This window comes from Carettochelys insculpta, chromosome 11 (assembly GCF_033958435.1).
Source record: "Carettochelys insculpta isolate YL-2023 chromosome 11, ASM3395843v1, whole genome shotgun sequence".
Classification (NCBI taxonomy): Eukaryota; Metazoa; Chordata; order Testudines; family Carettochelyidae; genus Carettochelys; species Carettochelys insculpta.
The window spans coordinates 46,366,596-46,387,636 of record NC_134147.1 but is presented as its reverse complement, the minus strand read 5'-3'; the positions used below and the strand labels follow the sequence as shown (position 1 = coordinate 46,387,636).

Here is a 21,041-nt window from a genome sequence, read left to right as displayed (position 1 = left end):
GGGCTGCAGGGACAAGGATCCCATTAAGGGAGGGTGGAGGGCGATGGCTGCAGTCATGCATGCTGGGATGCTGCTTGCTCTTTTTTCTTCTTGTCCAGGATGCGTGGAAAGAGCACACAGCTTGTGTGAATTTTCCTCTACCCCACCAGCAGGGAGGGAGAGGAATGCATGTAAGAGCCCTTTGCAGATTAACATAAAAGACTGGAACAGACAGCAAGATGCAACCACACCTGGGTTGGTGAATTGGAGACAAGCAGACAAAAGCAAACCACCCCGACATGGGTCCAGGGAGAGAAAAGCCTTCCAGGACCCAGGGGAGACAAGCCCATCTCTGGCAAGAAACGCCCCAGGAGCAGGCAGCATGTCGATATTTGCCATTTAGTCAGATGAGTGCGTTACAGGTAAAAGCGATGTTTGTATTCAACAATGTATCATCTGAGCAGACTTTATGAAGCCACCTCTTGGGCAGTAGCTCGTTGACATGTTCAAGAACCCAGAAAAAATGGAAATGAAAAGGGATGTTTTCCAGCTCGGTGCCCTGGGTGGAAATGGTGGAGCCAGATGTGGGTTGGGAGTAGGGTTGGTCCCTGGGTGTGTGGAAGCAGAGTGCAAAACCTGGGGATACTATAGCCCCTCTGGAACCATGCTACCTTTCATCTGGCTAGCCACGGACAGCATGTTGCAAGCCTGCTGGGAAGCACACCTCCAGGGAAGAAGTTCTGCACCGAGTCTGCCCCCAGAGCCAGCGGAGTCAGTGGTAAAACTCCCAGGGGTTTTGTTTGGTGGAAGATTTGCACCCCTGGTATTTGGTTTCTCTCAGACTCCCAGCAAGGGTGCCTTGACATTGCAGTTACCAAACGCGATCACACAGCTCAGTGAGCAGCCAGCTAATAGTAATGGCATTCAGTCTGCTCCGAGCTAGAAGCCTACATGAGAAAAGGCTTGAGGGGGAGTACACGGGAGAAGGGCAGGAGAATATTGAGCATTTTAAATGTGTAATAAAAATCCTGAGCCTAGGAATCCTGTTCAGGGCTAACATGTAAGGGTAAATGTGACTTTATGTACCTGAAAGAACTCTGGCTTGCCTTTTCTAGGAGCTGTCTATAGCATTAAGCAATGCTGATCTACCTTCGCTTTATGTATGAGACTGTTTTACAGGGAAAATGGGCACCACGTAGTGCCTTTTTTGTGAAGAGACAGAAGTCAATACTCAGCTGGCTCCCCATTCCTAGAGAGTCCCATGGCGGGGGCTGCCAAGGTGCTGGTGCTCAATACCAGCAAGTACTGGCACTAAAAAAGCACAGGTCCCATATAATCTGAAATTCGTGCAGGTTTGATCAGGAGCGCTTCAACCCCTCCTGCCCCTTTTGTGCTTCCCAAACCTCATTTGTTCAGAGAAATGAAGTAGTTGTAAATCACTACTGCTGTCTGGGATACGGTATCAGGCTGCAGTAGTATTTTGCTGAGACACATTCAATAAAACTTGAAGCGTGTAATAAGGGCCCTGGTCCTGCCCTGCACTTGGCTTATTCGGAGGCCTGCTGGCTTTGTTGGCTACCAAGACACTTTGCAAAATACTAGCGGCCTGCCCATATGCTCGTGCAATGCCAGTAGACTCCAGTTGTCTGCAGGTGGAACCAAATCTGGGACCTCTGGACCTTAATGTATGAGCCTCTAGTGCCTGAGCGAAGAGCCAGCTGAATATTGGTCAGGTTGTGGAGCAGATTCCTTGTTCTCTGTGTAAGTGGTGTCAGTGCCAATAGATGGGAGACTGCGGCACACCCAGAAGTTGTATGGGCTGCTCTAGCCATACTGGATCAGGGCCTTAGTATTGTGGCCACGTTCTCTTGTCAATTTTTAGTTACTTTTTCGAGAGAGCTAGGAAAATTCCAATGTGTTGCTTAGGCAGTACACCAGGTAACCTGGGCAGCAGTGTGACAGTTCTTTTACAGCACAGCTCTTTTGAAACCAGCAATGTTGGCTTCATGAAAAACCTAGCAGGGTCCTGGAGGGGCAACCATTTCACACACCTTACCTGAGTTCACAGCAATGCCTGATCTGAGCATTTTTATCCCTTTTTATTTTGAGACGAGAGCTTCTCTTCGGTCCATCCCTCTATTGTAGTGCCAGCCTAAGCATTTCTCTTGGGGTCTTTAACAGGGAATGAAAGCTGACGTTTGCTAGAGCAAGGGGAGGGGATGGTGAAGAGCACTGCCTGCAGTAGGTTGGAAAATTTCCACGTTTTCTTATACTACATTCTCCTTTGGGAGGTAAAAGAACCCAGCTAAAAGTGTCCTGTGATTAATTTGTAGTTTTTCACATTAATTATAACCACTGTGTGTGAAATCAGTAGGAGGGCAAAGTATCGGATACGATCGTTCTTCACAAAGGTTTTCAAAGATAAGCTGTTTTGAATAAACTTTTTTTAAAACTGAGACACACTCAGTTTGCTAACACCCAACCCACGACGATAGGCAAAGCTAGGCGGGCACTGAAAATAGAAGATGTGTTGCTTGTCAGGAGACTTTTATAATGCTGTCAACCCTTGTAGACATATGGCTCTGTTTGATGCGTCCTGACAATAATAGTTATCAGCAGCTCAATCCTCCCCATTCGGCGCAGGGCGCAGCTGTTAGACATTTGCTGACCTTCAAGGCCCAGTTAAGAACGAGCTGGAAAACATCCCTTTTCATTTCCATTTTGTCTGGGTTCTTGAACATGTCAACGAGCTACTGCCCAAAAGGTGGCTTCATAAAGTCTGCTCAGATGATACATTGTTGAATACAAACATCGCTTTTACCTGTAACGCACTCATCTGACTAAATGGCAAATATCGACATGCTGCTTGCTCCTGGGGCGTTTCTTGCCAGAGATGGGCTTGTTTCCCCTGGGTCCTGGAAGACTGTTTTTCTCTCCCTGGACCCATGTCGGGGTGGTTTGCTTTTGTCTGCTTGTCTCCAGTTCACCAACCCAGGTGTGGTTGCATCTTGCTGTCTGTTCCAGTCTTTTATGTTAATCTGCAAAGGGCTCTTAGACCCGTTATCTGAAGCGAGGCTCCATAGAAGGAGAAGGTGTTACTACTGCCAGGTCCTGTGTACATCCCCTGCATGTTGAATAGTACTGCATGGTACACGTGCGGACGGAGAAGGAGGTAAGCAGCCCTGCTTTGGGTGAAAGGGCTGTCATAGAATCATAGAGGAGTAGGACTGGAAGGGACCTCGAGAGGCCATCGAGTTCAGCCCCCTCCCCTCATGGCAGGACCAAGGACTTTCTAGACCATCCCTGAAAGCCATCTATCTAACCTCTTCTTAAATATCTCCAGTGGTGGAGATTCTACCACCTCCCTTGGCGATTCGTTCCAGTGTTTGATCACCCTGACAGTTAGGAACTTTTTCCTAATGTCCAACCTGAACCTCCCCTGCTGCAATTTCAGTCCATTGCCTCTTGTTCTATCCTCAGAGGCAAGGAAGAACAAGTTCCCTCCCTCTGCCTTATGACACCCTTTTAGATACCTGAAAACTGCTATCATGTCCCCCCTCAATCTTCTCTTTTCCAAACTAAACAAGTCCAATTCTTTCCGCTTTTCTTCATAGGTCATGTTCTCTAGACCTTTGATAATTCTCGTTGCTCTCCTCTGGACCCTCTCCAATTTCTCCACATCCTTCCTGAACTGCGGTGCCCAGAACTGGACACAATACTCCAGCTGAGGCACAACCAGTGCAGAGTACAGCTGGAGAATGACTTCTCGTGTCTTGTTCACAACACACCTGTTAATGCATCCTAGAATCATGTTTGCCTTTTTTGCAACAGCATCACACTGTTGACTCATATTTAGCTTGTGGTCCACTATAACCCCTAGATCCCTTTCTGCTGTACTCATTCCTAGGCAGTCCTTTCCCATTCTGTATGTGTGACCCTGATTGTTCCTTCCTAAGTGGAGCACTTTGCATTTGTCCTTATTAAACGTCATCCTGTTTACCTCAGCCCATTTCTCCAGTTTATCCAGATCCTTTTGAATTATGACCCTATCCTCCAAAGAAGTTGCAACCCCTCCCAGCTTGGTATCATTTGCAAACTTAATAAGTGTACTTTCTATGTCAATATCTAAATCGTTAATGAAGATATTGAACTGAACCGGTCCTAAAACAGACCCCTGCGGAACCCTACTAGTTATACTTTTCCAGCAGGAGTGAAAACCATTAATAACTACTCTCTGGGTACAGTTATCCAGCCAGTTGTTCACCCACCTTTATAGTAGCCCCATCTAAGTTGTATTTGCGTAGTTTATTGATAAGTATATATTATGTGAGACCGTGTCAAATGCTTTATTGAAGTCTAGGTATACCACATCCACCGCTTCTCCCTTATCCACAAGACTCGTTATTCTATCAAAGAAAGCTATTAGATTGGTTTGACGTGATCTGTTTTTAACAAAACCATGCTGGCTGTTCCCTATCACCTTACCACCTTCCAAATGCTTGCAGATGATTTCTTTAGTTACCTGCTCCATTATCTTTCCTGGCACAGAAGTTAAGATGACTGGCCTGTAGTTTCCCGGGTTATTCTTGTTCCCCTTTTTATAAATGGGTACTATATTTGCCCTTTTCCAGTCTTCTGGAATTTCTCCCGTCTCCCACGATTTTCCAAAAATGATTGCTAAAGGCTCAGATACCTCTACTATCAGCTCCTTGAGGATTCTAGGATGCATTTCATCAGGCCCTGGTGATTTGCAGACATCTAATTTCTCTAAGTAAATTTTAATTTGTTCTTTTCCTATTTCAACTTCTAAACCTACCCCTTTTCCACTAGCATTCTCTGTCAGGCATTCCTTCAGATTTCTCAGTGAAGACCGAAACAAAGAAATCATTAAACATGTCTGCCATTTCCAAATTCTCTGTTACTGTTTCTCCCTCCTCACTGACCAGTGGCCCTACCCTCTCCTTAGTCTTCCTCTTGTTACCAATGTATTTGTAAAAAGCCTTCTTGTTTCCCTTTATGCTTGTAGCTAGTTTGAGCTCATTTTGTGCCTTAGCCTTTCTAATCTTGCTCCTGCATGCTCGTGTTGTTTGCCTATATTCATCCTTTGTAATTTGTCCTAGTTTCCATTTCTTATACGATTCCTTTTTTATTTTGAGATCATGCAAGATCTCCTGGTTAAGCCAAGGCAGTCTTTTGCCATGTTTTCTACCTTTCCTATGCAGTGGGATAGCTTGCTTTTGGGCCCTTAATAATGTCCCTTTGAAAAACTGCCAACTCTCCTCAGCCGTTTTTCCCCTCAGTTTAGCTTCCGATGGGACCTTACCTACCAGCTGTCTGAGTTTACCAAAATCTGCCTTCCTGAAATCCATTATCTCTATCGTACTGTTTTCCCTTCCAGCCTTCCTTAGAATTGTGAACTCTGTCCCAAGCACCCGGGGGAGGGCTACCACCCATTCCCTGTATTAGGTTTAAGAACTGGTAGCACCAGAGGCAAGCTCAAGGTGCACCATCATAAAGGGTGGAGCAGCCAGGGTAGGGCCCTGTACATAGCTGGCTGCTCCCAGACCTCCCTCTGGGGCCATGCAGCTCGATGTGATCCCCACCAGGGATCTGTGACTGAGGCACACTGCTGGGTCAGGGTGACGAGGTGGGGCATGGGGCCATGTGAACATACCCTTGGGGGAAACATGACTTAACAGCTCCGTTACGGCACTGCCCTGCGGAATTCAGTCCAGATGTGAGCTGGCCTTCATCCTATTCCCCTTCCCTCACTCCCTGGTGTTTGGAAGTGATGAGCTTCCCTCTGGCAAAAATGGGATGTGTGGCTGCTCAGTCAAAAACAGTCAGGATGGGCCTTCTTACCTTCCTCCTGCCCAAAGATGGCACAGAACAGTAGGTGGTCCACATCAGGGGTGTGGGGTGGTGGTGGTGTTGCTTTGAATGGAAGGGATTGTGGGAGATGTTGCTTGAGCACAGACAGTCCCGTGAAAGGAAAAGTTCATCACACTGCATAAAAAGTACTTAGATTTAAATGGGGGTAAAACCAAACAAAGGGGGGAATACCCAGACCAAGAGGCATTTATAGCCATTCCATTCCAGAACAGTGGCATTAATTGAAATGAACCAAGTCCCACATTAGTTCAGAAACAATTAATTTAAAAAAAATGAGTTCACTGAGCAATGTGCAATCAATAGCTGTTAATTATCATCCATGTGGGGCTGTAAATGTAAGGGGTGGCATGGAGAGGTGAAGAGCAGCCAGAAACAGGAGTGAAGGCTGTTTAGAGGATCATGCCGTAAAGATTAGGGCTTTGAGAAGCTAATAGTACCCAGATGCCAACATTTCTATGTTAAACCACTTTTAAAAGTGCACCCTTGGTTTATTTGTATTTGGTGAAGTTTCTAGCAGTACCAGTCAATTAAATCACGTCTGATCATTTGTCCCTGCCATTAGTTACAAGTAGCCTCAATAGTTGCAACTACTGAAAGGTAACAAGAAACAAAGACAAAAAAAAATCTACATGCTTATTTTGTATCCCTGCAGGGTTGTATTACAATAAGGTGAATACTCCATTGGGGCACAGACTGTGAGTGCCTTGTCCAGTACTCAGCACACTGGTTAGTTAGCATGCTGTTGCTTTGTGTGTATGTTTAGGGATACAGAGGGATACATTTTCCTGTAGCTTGACAGCTAATCATATTTAGTCGTGGGACCATGTTTTACTGGAGGCTTGTAAGGTTTTTTACAGTTTAAAATCAGATTACCCATCTGGTCACAGCAAATCTGGTAAAGCCCACAGTATAATATGCTGAATGTCAGGCAAATAAAAGCAAAAACTTGCCTAATACTTCGAAGCTTGTTCGAGGAGAAGTAGTGTTTGGGAGTCCGTATGGTGTTCTTGTTTAAAAATTCTGCTTTACTGCAGCAAGGACTATGCCTATAGAAAGTCTAGAGGAATACGAATAGCGCTCTTACAAAACAATCACTGATATGCTGTCACTTTTTAATGCATTAGCGTTTTATTTAAAGAAAATCACTTACTTAAATTATAATGGCTTTTTAAAGTTGGTTGTAGTAAAATTGAATAACTGTGCTGGTATTAAGTTAATGGCTGCTTTTTGGCCAACGAAAATTGTTGGATGTTCCCTACAAGATTCCTTTGTGGTGGGGTATGAAAGGATTAATCTGTTTTTAACACTGACACCAGATATACAAGAGGAAGAAATATTGTAACAGCTTACCCTGAACAGAAGTATGGAATACAAAAACAGCAACTGAGAGTCCCACAAAAGCAAGGAACTTTGCACTTAAAGTTGGCAATGCCCTTCCCTCCCCTTGCTGTGGATACGTAACATAATCCATAGGACAAAGTATGGAGGAGCACGTAGCCAGTAGCATTGGGAGTAGCTAGGTGAGCGTTCGCCGGCTAGGTAAAGCAACACAGATGTTCAGGGAAGGTTGACTTATTTTTTCTTTGAGTAATTAAACTTACTGTGGATACTGAGAACCATTTTGGGGTCTTCAAACTGAAGTGGGGCTGCAGTGCAGAGACTTACTGTACTTAAGTCACTGGTCCAATCTGTTCTTAAGGGGAGAAACCTGGAGTAGTCAATAAACCTGGCTTCTGAAGGTTGACAGAGGTCCTGGTGAAAAGGTTTCCTGTGAGCGAAAAGCTTGCTCTGCCGCTGCATTTGTGGGGTTATGCAACACAGAGGTGTGGCTAGTCACCAGTGAACAGGGGTTTAAGAGCATAACTATGTTCTTCAGCTGGATGTGACTTGCACGTGAAATACAAGATTGCTACAGGGGCCTAATTCTTTTAGCACGCCTCCCTCCCCCCGCCCCCCGGTTAATTAAATAGTCATAGCCCTGGAAACTGAAAACCCTCCACGCATTAGTTAAAGAAGTCTGAGGCATGGTAACTGTGTAGTCTTTAAGGTGCTACAGGACTGCTTGTTTTCAGCTAACGCAGGAATCAGAGCTTCTTCACTGGCAATCTGCCTCAAACGGCTTTTTCTGGAGACACCACTGCTTGGGAAGAGAAAGCAGCAGGGCCTCCATGAGCAGGGTCTCCATGGCCATGCTGCTACTGGCCTCTCTGGGAGCTGGGGTATAAGCCCTGCCTGCAAGCACCTGGAATGCTGCAACTCCCTGCCAAGTGTCATTCTGACAGCGTGTTCTTTAGATACGGGCTGAGAGCTAAGTCAGATAGTGATTGAAATGTGTCCCAGTCCCATGTTGCTGGGTTTGCAAACTTCCTTCTCTCTGGCACAAAGCCCATTTCCATAACAAGTGGTTCTGAGATGCAACACAGCCCCAATGTCAACTGAAAGAGCCATAGTATTCTGTGTGTACCTTAGCAACCTTCCTGCGCCACCACATTCCACCCAACACAGCTGCCAGACACTGAGTTCGAGATGCTAAGGCTAATGTAATAATAGCTAATACCTTCATTTTTTATAAAGAGTCACATGCAGTTGACAAATGATTTCTTCAAAAGATGCTTTCCTACAACCCTGTTTTCAGCTGCTCCCCTGACTTAAAGCTGCACGGTTTCCTGTTTAGAATACAGGACTGAGAGTCAGTAGGATTTACGGCTACAATTTCTGCCTCTGTCCCAATGCCCTGTTACCTTGGGTGGTTCTTTGTGCCCATGTTCTCTAAGTAATGTGGATAATAATACTTAATGTTTTATAATGAATATTTGCCAAGGGCTTTAGGACCCTTGAGTGGGAGCTGGTGTGTGTTCGCTAAGTGCAAACTGTTTTGTCCTAAACGTTTCTAAACTTGTGAAGCTCCCTTTTCAGAGGACAGCATTGAGACAACAGCTTCTCTGAAGTCTGTCTAAAGCAGTATTAGTACTTCCAGTGCCTTGCACACTTACAACAGGACAGCAGTTGGTGGTGTTTTTTGGCAATAACATTGCAGTGTGAATTCTCTTCTAATTAGCTATCTATCCTAACTCCCAGTCCTTTATCTTTTGAAACAGAAGTCTTGGACGTTATAGCGACACAAAGGATTGTCCCCCCAAGCGCATTACGGTACCTTTGTCTACAGGAGGTCGTCTTGCTTATATGGCCCCATATTTCTTAGCTTGCCAGATCACTTAATATTTTTGATGTGTCCGCTGTTGTCATCTATTCCTCCTGTATGGTGTCACCTGCTGGTTTAATGAATGCAGAGTTAACGTTGTTTTCCAGCCTATTACATGCATGGAGAGGAAAGAACAGACAAGGTCCTTTAAATTGCATCGCTGCAGGGACACTGCCTTTCAGTTTCAGATGGCGATGGTGATGGCTCTCCAGCATTCTACTTGGTTACAAAGCAGTTCTTGTAACTAGCATTGTTCTTGTTCTTTTGACTCTCTCAAGTCCCCATCCTCCTCTCTCTGTCCTCTTCTGCCAATGGGCCTCACTCTGGGCAGAAGAATCTCCTAACAGCTCTGGCTCTCTTGGGTTTCTGAAGTGGTCAGGAAAACTGATACAGAACAAGAAACTCCCTACTCCCTTTTTCTGCTCTGGAGTTAGATGTCCATGGAGAACACAAGTGAACTGACCCTTCCTACAAATTCAGCATGAACAGTGAACATCAAAGGGGAAGCTCAGTTGTTTGCCTTTGGCTCAGTTTCCCCCAATTTCTTTTGTCTTTGCACATCATCTTTAAATACAGATAAAACTGGATTTTCCAAGAGAAGGCTAGTTCTGGCAATATCTGTATGGGCTGCATACTGCCAGCATAAAATGGTTAACATGCCATCGCTCACTGAAACATCAACACTATTAATTAAATGTTTAGGCACAGAAATAATAATGCCTACTCGTTGGACTCGAAGAAACTTTTTTTCTTCTTTTAAAGGTTTTCTTTGCCTTTAATTTGTTTCCTTGGATCATTTTGTACCTTGTTGACCTTGAGACCTGACTGCAAATTACAAGAAAAATAACCTACAAAATATATTACTAGAACATTTTTATTCTCTGTTGTTGTAGCCATACCCCTTTGGAATTTGCTGCTCCAATGTTAGTGCCTGGAAACCAGAGTGAACTTAACTAGAAAGAGATTAATGTGGTTTTACTTCATTCCCACAGTTAAATAGACTGCACAATTGGCAAGGAATATAAACCTTACAATCTGACAGGAACCCTGTAAATCCCAGACACAGGCCTGTTGCTGATCTCCTATCAATTTCACACCAAGATGGGTCCATTGACTTCTGTAGAACCACTCATTATGGTGTGAACCAGAAGAGCATCATCCTCTCTATTAATTGCTGAGGGAGTGCTAATCTGCCCACTCGCTGAGTGACCTGGCATCAGTGCCAGAACTGTGCGACTTGATAGGTTAGAGGGAGAAATGTGAGCTTTGATGAAAACTCAGTGTGGGATCAGGTTTACAGTGGTGATCTTCCCTCGTAGGGAAGGAGAACTGTGAGCTGCCTTTGCAAGAGTAGCAATTCACTGGTCTCTTACGTCTCCTGTGATTAACACAACGTGTAATGTTGGGAAAGGAGGAAGGAAGAGGAGAGACTGTATTAGAGGATTCTAGTGTTCCCTGTAAGCAGAGCGCTTGGGAGGCCACCCAGGAGAGATTCAGATACCACCCAGCTGATTAGCGGAGTGCCCCCAGCCGGTAGCATGCTTGTACTGGTGGTGCACATCCACAATGCCTGGGTGCACATAACAAAATTTATTCCGTCCATGGACGGGGAAAAAAATAGATGGAACATTACCAGCAAGATCTACGTGGGGCAGTTCGGGCACTCCCCAGCTTACGCCCCTCTGAAGTGCATTTCCACACACTGTAGATAAATCCCCTTTCAAGGGGTTTCAGGTTAGGCACCCTAAATACCTACTTACATGAGACATGCTTGTCTTACAGATAAAGTGTGTTGGTTACGTGGCGAGAAGGGGCAGGCACAGCACAGCGGGATAGGTGTTTGTTCTGGATCTGGGTAAAAGAAGACTTTCCTTTAGAGGTTTGGCTTTATCTGAAGCTCCTGGTAACAAGGGATGGGCTGAGGTCACGAAGCAAGTCCACTGGAAGAACCCAGGCCCTAGTGAAGAGCTTTTCCAGGAGATGGAGCTCGGGGTGGTGGGAGGGCAGGGGGAGGTGGAGTAGGGGACAAGCTGTGGTCTCTCTGTGTAGATGGTTGAATTATTTGTCACTGGAAACAAGGTGGGAAATGAATTGGTTTTTGGCACCGCTGGGTATCTGGCGAGCGTTGCTTGTGTCTACTGCTAGTTCTGCAGGCGATTACAATTATCCGAAGATTTGGATCCACAGCCCAAAATTACCAATACTGTTGCCTCTCCCGCAGCTCATGCCAAGTGAGTTGTAAACCACTCGATACAAAGCCAAACCCTTTGTCATCATGCAGGAGCCTTCCTGGACAAAACTGGCAGCTTTGCTCTCCCCGGACCTCCCCAGGCTCCTTTTTTTTTAAGTTCCCTTAATGGGGTCATTATGAGGCTGCCTGGCTGACTCGCTAATGAGGCTGTGCTGCCATCCCTCAGACCCAGACAGGCTTGGAGTGGGGTCTGTAAAACCTGGTGATGATCATAGGGATTTGGATTCATTCTTCCCCATTCCTTGGGAGCTCAGCTCATTGTCTTAGCAGTGCCCAGCTGCCCCTACACACGCTGAGGCTCAGCTCGTGGATAAGTGGCAGCTAACCTTTGGCATAAGGTTGGATGTCTCACCGCCCCATGACCCTTGAAGCCTCTTCTTCCTGTTACGATACGCTGGCTTTTGTGCTCTGAAAAGAAGTTTTCACTGGTCTATTTACAGCAGCTCTGAGTAAGGGGGAGTTGTAATTTCCTGATACAGTGGATAACAGATGCATATGAGTGAATTCAGTGGCTCCTACCTCAGCAGGTTGCAGAGGGTTAATGCTCCTGGTAGCTGCAGCTTTCCTCTTGCTTGGAACAAGGAGTTTTAATTCCACCGGTTAATTTATTTCCCCACAATGTGACACTGTGTTCCCTGAACTATTTTTCATCTTCAAATTGCAATCTGCCGGTTAGCTCCTGTTAGGCCTGCTGTGCTCTGCGTTTATGTTCTTGTTCCCCGCCACGGTGCTGCAGCCGCATCATACATCAGGTACACAAGCAGCAGGAATGGAATAGAGCTTAAGGTCCCATGCCATTTATATGAACAGATCTGTCGATGAGATTCACCCAAAGGGAATCTTCAGGGCAACTCTCTTACGGGTGGTAGAGTCTGCATCATTCAGCAGACTAACGGCTCAAAGGTGCCCCTTCTCCCATTGAGTCACAAGAGATTTATGAGCATAACTCCCATCATTCATTAATGGGAGCCATTCATGGATATGACCTGTTCATTCATTGGAGGATAGATTTCAGCTTTTATCTGAGAATCAGAGGAAAGTCACTGTAGTATGATCAAAGGCAGAAGTTTTATTCGCAATATAATTTGTTGGTCTGACCACCATGTGTCATTTGACTTTCATCCTTTGTTGGCAAGATATAAAATCATCTGGACAAAATGCATGCTTCCATGGTGGAGAAATCCTATTTAAAAGCAATACAGTATTAAAATGGACTATCTGCGCCTGGAATGTTTTGTAGATTTATTTGCTGTCAGAGGCTGATAAAATATTTGAGTCAAATGGCCTAGTTCTGTTTAGGCAGCTTCCTGAGAGCAGGACTAAAAAGATGGATTAAATCACTTTTTATTTTAATTGCACAAATACATTGTTAACCATTGTAAATCTGTTTTCTATAAATTGTCCTCTCTCTCCCCTTCTCCACTCCACCCCAGCCTATCATGCCGTGTTCATTTTAAGACATCTTTTACAATACTGCTGTTCTGATGGAACCTGTGAAAACTTATGTCTTGTGATGTCCACATCTTACTTGTTTCTTTTTAGTAGCATTTGATGAAAAATAAAGCCAGTGCACCTAATCCAAGCTGCTCTCTTTTAAATGAGACTTGTTTTGCAGATAGTTAACTGTCATGGCTCACAGCTCTTAGCACTGGCCTGCCCAAGAGTTAGGTCTTGTGCATGCTTTTTCACCTTCTAAAACATGTAAATCTCTCTCTAGCTAAAAAGCAGTGTAGTTTGGAATAAAACACCTTTTTTGTAGTACATTTGTATTTTGTATTGTATGGCGTGCACATACCAAACACCCAAACTCAACTGCAGAACTAAAAAACAGTTCAGTAGCACTTTAAAGACTAACAAAATAATTTGTTAGGTGATGAGCTTTCGTGGGACAGACCCACTTCTTCTCGTCACCTAGTAAATTATTTTGTTAGTCTTTAAAGTGCTAGTGAACTGCTTTTTTTTGTTTTGATAGAATATAGACTAACAGGGCTATCTTTCTGTTACTAACTACAGAACTCTTTCTGTACCCTGAATTTAACACCATACTAATAACTAACAGTCTGGACAATGCAGTCCCTTTATGGCTAAAACACTAACGAGATTGTTTTCACTGAGCTCTTAGATGTTCCATGATTATAGAGGACCAAGGTCTTAACAGTCTACCTTTCACAAATAGTCTTGAGGGGCTTATTACAAAAGTAGCAGCGATTTAGTTAAAACAGAGAAAGTCCCTAATGTAGACATACTTAACCAGTATTACACTTGCTTAAGTCTGCTTGCATAGATAAATTACAAAATTAAGATAAACTGGCTTGTGTGCCTGCATTGGAGATTTGCAGCAGTTTAATCAGAAAAAGATATCTGATTGGTTTAGTCATAGCCGTGCACCCCTTCTAATTCTGGCAAGGCCTCAAATGATCGTTGTTTGTTCTAGAATGGAGTTTGAGTTAATCTAACATAATGTAGGAATGATGAAATAGTTTGGTATTAAATATCTACCTTAAAGGGTTTTTCCCTTTCATGGATGACTATTTGATATCATTTGAACTCTAATACCCGGAGTATAAGCTCTCCAAATATTAGAATAATTTTATATATAAAGTAGATAGCGGATAAAATTCTGTATTTGCATGTGAACTCTGAATATCACTTGAGTATTCAAGAAGAAATTACCTTATTGTGCCTTTGAGGACACTTATCAAATCCATTTTGTTGAAAACTTAATATACTGAGACAGAAGAAATGGAAAGCTGATCAGAATATTAAATAAACAGCACAAAATTTCATTGGTTTTGCAGGCTACAGAAGTGTGACACGGATTGATTCACTTTAGACTGTTGTGCGGGATCTGAAATTTTAGTGCTAGTTAATATTAGTGAGAGAGCTAGGCATGAGAAAGATTTCATCATGACATTTATAAGGATCTTCATCTTCTTACAGAACGTGGTTATTAGGAAGCTGCTGTTGCTGATATGTACCAAGAGCACAGAAGCAGGCAGTAGACTGGGTGTGCATTTAATTTTATATTGATGCACCTGAGAGCCAAATGAGGCCTGATGTATTTTAAATGTGTATTTGCAGTTCTCAGAACACATATGCTGGTATGCATAAAACTGTGCATCACTACCTTCGGTGTTGACCTGGTTTATGCACAATCCTATGAGTATGTGTCAGCATTTGCAGCTGGACGCTTGCCATGTGTCTCCTTGTATCATCCCCTCTAACTACCTGCCCTCCCCCATACATCATCCCCCCGGGTCTCCTTTTTTCCTCTAGTGGCTTCTGACTCAGGGTAACTGGTATGAAGATCTCTCTCTGACCCTCTTATGCATCCTCCGGCAGCCTCACTCCCCAGCTTCCTTGCTTCCCAGGGCTCTTTGTATTGACCTCCTACTCCCAGCTGCATTGTCGGATACCATTCTGACTGAATACAATGGGAGAGGAGTTAGCTGCTCTCTGCTGCTGAACTGATTGGAACCTCAGAGTGCATGAGTTCACCATCTCCCACCTGTGAAGGAATAATGGAGAAACGTAGTAATTATTGGTATTTATTTAGCTCCATTAATATTAATTTAATTTAAATATTAGTTTAGTTTAATTTAAGTTTTCCTGTTCTGGGAAACACAAGAGCTAATCTCCATCCATTTGACCAGCTTTCCTGTCTGTCTCTGTAGGTACTGAAATTGCTCACTCAACCTTGATACACGAGTCCCTTACAAACGTTAATGAACCTCTCTCACACCATCCTTGTGGAGATGGAGCGAGGAGGCTTGCTAACCCTGTTTTATGCTTGGGAAATGGAGGCAGAGTGAGATGAAATGACTTGCCTATCTACCCTGCAAAAAACAGCTGCAGCAGTGAGTCCCAGACCCTGGGTTGCCGCGGTGTATACTATGGAACTAAAAACAGCAGTGCAAATGTTCCCACTGAGGCTTTGAGCCCATCGCTCTCACTGGGGGTAAGAGCCCACACGGGAATGTATTTTTAGTTCATAGCATGAGCCCCAAAAGCCCTAGTCAGTTGACCTGGGCTCTGAGGGTATGTCCACCACACTGCAGTTAAAAACCCACTGCTGGCCTGTGCCAACTGACAATTCAGGGGACTGTCTAACTGTGGCATAGACATTCACACTTGGGTCCTTGTACCTCAGAGGGCCTAGAACCAAACCTCTACCCCACAAGTTAACAGCCTGAGCCCTAGCTAGTTTTTAATTGCAACGTAGACTTGTCCTAAGAGCTGTCATCCCTGTTTGTGCTTCAGGATTGACATATTCACAGGAAAGTTTGTAGCAGACTCCTTGATTGAACTGTAGTTTTCTGAGTTCTACTACAATGCTTTAATCTCAAGACCAACTTTCCAATAACGTAACACAATCTAATTCCATCCTGCAATTCTGTTAATAAATACTTGAGCTACTTTCTTGGCTTATATTGCCAGAACTTTCCAGTGTAAGTCTATAGTTGCATAACATGGTTGCTCACCTATTAAAAATACAGATAGACACTAATTATTAATCTATGTGGAAGACTAAAACTGCATATATTCATAAGGATGTCAAGTTTTTAATTGCATAAATAAGATGCTGACTTAAGCAAATGTTCAATTTCACATTAAAGTAAGAGATTTGCAAAGGCTTAGATTTACATAATTTAATTTTCTGCACAGAAGATACTGAAAATCAATAGCATGATTCATAGCCATACTGCAGAATTGCCTTGCTGCCATTCGTTGAAGGCTTAAGTTAAGAGTACAAAGAGTTGGACAATTGATTTTAAATTTTGTGTGCTGACTCAGTGTTTCCCTTCAGAATCTCTAAATTGTTTAGCCCCAGTCTCTCTTCTGTTTTGCTGGTTGGGCCCCCCAGGGCCTGGCACTGGGGTTTCTATTCTTCACTTGAAGAAATGCAGGTTTTTCTGGAAAATTGGCTGACATCTTGTCTATTGTCATACCCCTTCTCTATGTGCACACTCACTAAAGTTGAGTGTCTCTCTTCTATTTGTGGGGCATTTGATAACAACGAGTTTGAAATTCTCTAGTCTGGTAACATCCGTGGTCCAACATGATTTTAGTTGGCCCGATGTCCACTTGCCATGGGTGTGGCCAAGTTTCTTGTAGTCCCATAAAGCTTGTTTACAGTCACCATTCTTGGCTCTCAGTGTCCTGTGCTGTTAGTAATCTCTAATTTACTCCCAAATGTCTTCTGAGAACCCAATAAGTAGTGGAAATCTAGCTAGATGATGTTGACCTTCCCCGCTCCAGCAAATTCTCCTTGTTCAGCACCATGCCAGGCTAGAGAAATTCAATCTCTCGTTACAGTGCTTGTGTAACTGCCCACAGGGGGCCTCAAACCTGGGATCTCTGGAGCTTAGTCTAGGTGTTGCTACAGCTTCAGCTAACAGCCAGTTGGCACTCGGCTTAAGCTGTAGAGGGCACTTATTTTTTTTCCTGTGGGGTGGTCTGGGTACCAGTAGCTGGGACACACAGGTGTGGGGGTTACACTTGTGTCTCAGGACATGTGGCTCCAAATCAGAACTTCCTGCAGTTGTTCAGAACCATCGTGTTATTTTTCCTGTTATCCTGGTTGCTGCCTTCCCTTGTGCCTAGTCTCTCAAGTGTTTGCCAGCTGCTTTGTCATGGCTCTCCCTATGGGTTTCCACAGCCCTCTTCTGACTCTCACACACATGCTTTCTCCTTCCCATTGATATCCGCTGGCCTCCTGTCAGCAACGAGGAGGAGAGGAAGTAGACCTTCTCCCAGCAGGCAGGAGGAAGGGGGGCGACTTACTGAATCCAAATCCTGCAGTATCACCCCTAGGTTTCTAAGTTAAATTTTCATGATTGCATCCCGCACGTAAACCAGGAATTTGGCAGCTGCTGGAGGTTAAATAACACAGTCAGTCAAGATTATTGTTCATGTGGGGCAGAGGGAACCCTACTATATGTTGTGGGGAAGTTCTTTTTTGGCCCGTCAGCTGCCCCAGAACTTCCAGTTGACTGTAAAATTTAGCGTGGTCAGGTCACTGCTTAGTAGAAGGGGCAGACTACAGGTTAAACCTCTCTAAACCAGAACTCTCATTGGAAAACTCTGTAATCCGTCATGATTTTAGTTAGCTGAATGACTACTTATGGGGTGCAGCCAAGTTTCCTGTGGTCCCATAAAGTTTGTTTACAGCCACCAGTGCTGACTCTCAGTGTTCTGTGCTGCCATTTAGCTCTAATTCACCCCTTAAATGTCGTCTTAGAGTCCAGTAAGTTGTGGAAATGTGGGTTATGTTATAGAAAATATTGACCTCCCATATCTGGCAAATTCTCTCACCTAGCACCGGTCAGATCCTGAGGGTGCCAGATGGGAGAGGTTCAACCTGTAGTATTCTCACTACTGAAAAGCAGCAAGCTCCAAGCTGCCCTAGTACCAAAATGTTGGTGGTCAGGTACTATTCAGTAGGAAGAATTGAACTGCATACAGACAGGCTTGAACCTGGGACCTCCAGAGCTTAGTGCAGGAACCTCCACAGTTTGAGCTAAAAAAACAGGTGGCATTCAGCATGGGGTGGAGAGGACACTAACTCTTTCTCTCTCTAAGTGGGTGAGGTGCTTCTACGTGGAACAGTGAGCCACACCGAGGTGTGTGGGTTACACCCATACTTGGTGTTCCATGAAGGTTTGTTACAAACCCAGCCTTGCTCTGCTTAGCCTCAGAAGTGACGGGCATACAGGACTTGTTGTATGGGTGCTACAAGCAGCAACCTTTGGACTCTTAACCAAAGTTAAGTATTGGAATTATTTAATTAGTACCTTACTGATTAAATAACTGAACTGAGAACAGTCAATTGCTGCTGAGTCACACTATGCTCAGCTTTTGGTTCTCTTTGCCTTTAAAAGCCAGGTTTGTTTTGTTTTGTGTGCATTCATTAGAGGACATCTGTTTGCAGCTGCAGTGGATTGTGCTTGAAAGCTGAATGCCATTTCAGACTAGCTTGCTGACATTCATGAACTCACACAGCTCAGACTCAATTCAGTCAAGTGTACAGAAACAATACACAGCATCTGCATGTATAAAGTTGTCCTCTTGTGAAAACTGAGCATTTCTTGAAAAGAAAAAAGGACATGTTAACTGTAAGTAAGAAGAACAAAGCAGGAAAGTTCCATGGGGCACAATGCAGTGAGTGCTTTTGTGTCACTTGAGGGATCAAATTCTTTATTTTATGAAAGCAAATTGGTTGATGGCTGCTTTTTGATGATGTTTTTGCTGTACGCTGGTCATGGGATTGTATGCAAAGGAAATGCGTGACACTGCCACACTTCCCAATTGGCTGGAGGGCAGTGTCTGGGGTCCCCATGGCAGCTCGAATGCCATGAGCTGCTATAGTGTGAAGTTCTCAGACCTTCAGCCAGTTAGTTCCAGCCCTCACCAAAGCTGTCCAAACAATGATAGAGAGGGCACTTCTGGGCTGTTGGAGGACTGCTTGGTTGGGTATATCAAAATGTAGCTTCTGCTGTAGTGGAAACCAGTGCAATACAGTATCAAAAGCATCAAGCATACAGCACGTGCAGGACTCTGGAATGTATGTTTCTCATGAACCGGCTGACTCACTGACTTTCCTGTAGCGATGACTGTTTTGCACATGCAGAGTAAAGCAAGTCCTCACCTACCCGTAGCATGGCTAGATAGACAGTCTGTTGACAGAGTAAATGTCCTGGGCTAGATGCTCTCTGGTGTGGCTCCATTGCAGCCACAGAAGTTATTCTGATGTGCTGCAGATGAAAATGTGGTTGCAGCTGTTTAGTTCATCTTATTTTTCTTAGGAAACAGCAGGAAATGTGGCTGTTCTCTGGGCACCTAGGTCCATGAGTCACCTTCTTCCCCTGCTTCCCTCCCGTGCTTCTCTGGGGGCGAGTTCTAATACTGCCAGCTTTTCAGATTCCTCTGGGTTATGCCACCCTTGTGTTCACCGTGTGGGTTGCCAGTAGTTGCACCCGGTTTCCCTTTGAATCATGGCCCTGGGGGATCTAGCCCCTGACAGTGGCTACTTACTGAACTCCAGCTCCTGTGCTCCCGAAGGTGCAATGTATACCTCTTCCTTTGTTTTACCTTCTACCTCTCCTCCCACATGGCACACTGCTCTGGTGAGCGCTTAAAATGAAAGTGGGGTTATTTAAGTAAGGGCAAGGATGTAGATAGAAATGAGAGGGAGTGATGGAAACAAACGGTTCCGATACAAACCAGAATCATAAAACATGAATCTGAGTATCCAGATTATCTTTCCTAGATAATAAAATACCCCTCCCACCTCCACCAGTTCAGTCTATTACAGAGCTGAGTGGCTTCCGAGTAATCGGGATGCAGTTTTTCATGAACCCCTCTCCCAAGATGCCTTCTCAGTGCGTGGATCCAGCGTGTGCCTCCCTGAAAGAGGCTCTTGTTTCCATTCATGCACAGGGGCAAGCCCTATGTTTGTTTTCTACCTTCAGGAGCTTCCATTTGTTTGCTGTTGTCTGATCGTTTGCCACTGAAAGTTTTGGGACTGAACAAAGCTAGTTAACGTTGCATCCCCAAATAAGCCAGGGAGGGATGACAGTATTCTCTTGCCTGAATAAGCTGTCACTGGGATGCATTGACTCGGGTGACTAATTGTTATTCCAAGTCCCTAAAGTGTATTTGTGATATGAATACATGGTTCTGCAAATATTACCTTGTACATTTGTCTCATCAAGATTCATGATCATTGTGGTTTAGGAGCTTTCCATGGTACCGTGCAGATAACGCTTTATGGATAAATATTTTATTTGGGGTGTTGGTTGTAGTGAGTTTGTCGGGTCTGAGGTGAGAGTGACTGGCAAAGAATAGGAGATGCTTTGCCCATGAGCCTCTGTGTTACAGTAACTCACTGTTCTCTCTTCAGAGAGAGTAGCTAATTCAAAGGTCTGTGCACACAAGGTCAAGGCTGATGTTGTTGTTTCCCCAAAGCATACCCTCCCCCTTCTTCTCCAATGGCACAGTCAGCCTGAACCTCCCATCATTTCCTTCTCTCCTCTTTGCACCCTCTTCCACCCTGCTCTCCCCACTCTCAGAACAGGTTTTGTTGCTTCTTCTGAACAGACAGTCACTCCCCATTAGGGTCTTCCCAGGATGTCCCCTCTTCTGTGTTGTCTCTTTAGATTGTGAACCCTTAGAGTGAACTTCATTCTTCTAATCATTGCTATTTCTTCTCTTCTCAGCTCTGACTGAAGGGTATGTTGGCTTGCCTCATGAAAACAGACATGGTAGCTCTGTGCAAATTCGGAGGCGTAAGGCCTCGGGAGACCCTTACTGGGCTTACTCAGGTGAGTCGACTTTTACTCTAGTGGAATGAAATGTGACTGGGATGTTGCCCACCCCCAAACTGCCTGCTGGAAGCAATCGTGGCATTCGTTTTCTTGCTAATCTGAAATGTGAAGTGACTTTTTTCCTGCAAGCTTTGCCACTTCCGTTTTTGTATTGCCTCTCCCAGAAATGCAGGTGCTTGATTGACCCAACCTGACCTTACCTTCCATGTTCTAGAGGACGACTGCATAGCTGGCTCATACACTTTTCAGGGAGCCGCTTTACTCTCCTACTTGCAGACTAGCACTAAAGAGCTGTGATTTGCTGGGAAAGCCCAGGTCTGAGAGTTCCCTGGGTACCCCATACTCGAGCAAGAGAGAGACTTGCTAGTACTTAATGGCGTATCAACTCTCT

General features: G+C 44.5%; 1 protein-coding gene across 7 annotated transcripts in view; it reads left to right on the top strand.

Annotated features, from left to right (window-relative positions):
- Window positions 1-21,041, top strand: part of PTPRG (protein tyrosine phosphatase receptor type G) — a 610,456-nt gene that overhangs the window by 108,783 nt on the left and 480,632 nt on the right. For 6 of the 7 annotated variants that reach the window (XM_075006204.1, XM_075006203.1, XM_075006199.1 and 3 more), the window contains exon 2: window positions 20,543-20,647. The exons of the other annotated variant lie outside the window; for it this stretch is intronic. In XM_075006204.1, the coding sequence (XP_074862305.1) occupies window positions 20,543-20,647 (105 nt within the window). The remainder of the gene's footprint in view (window positions 1-20,542; window positions 20,648-21,041) is intronic. 7 annotated transcript variants of the gene reach the window in all.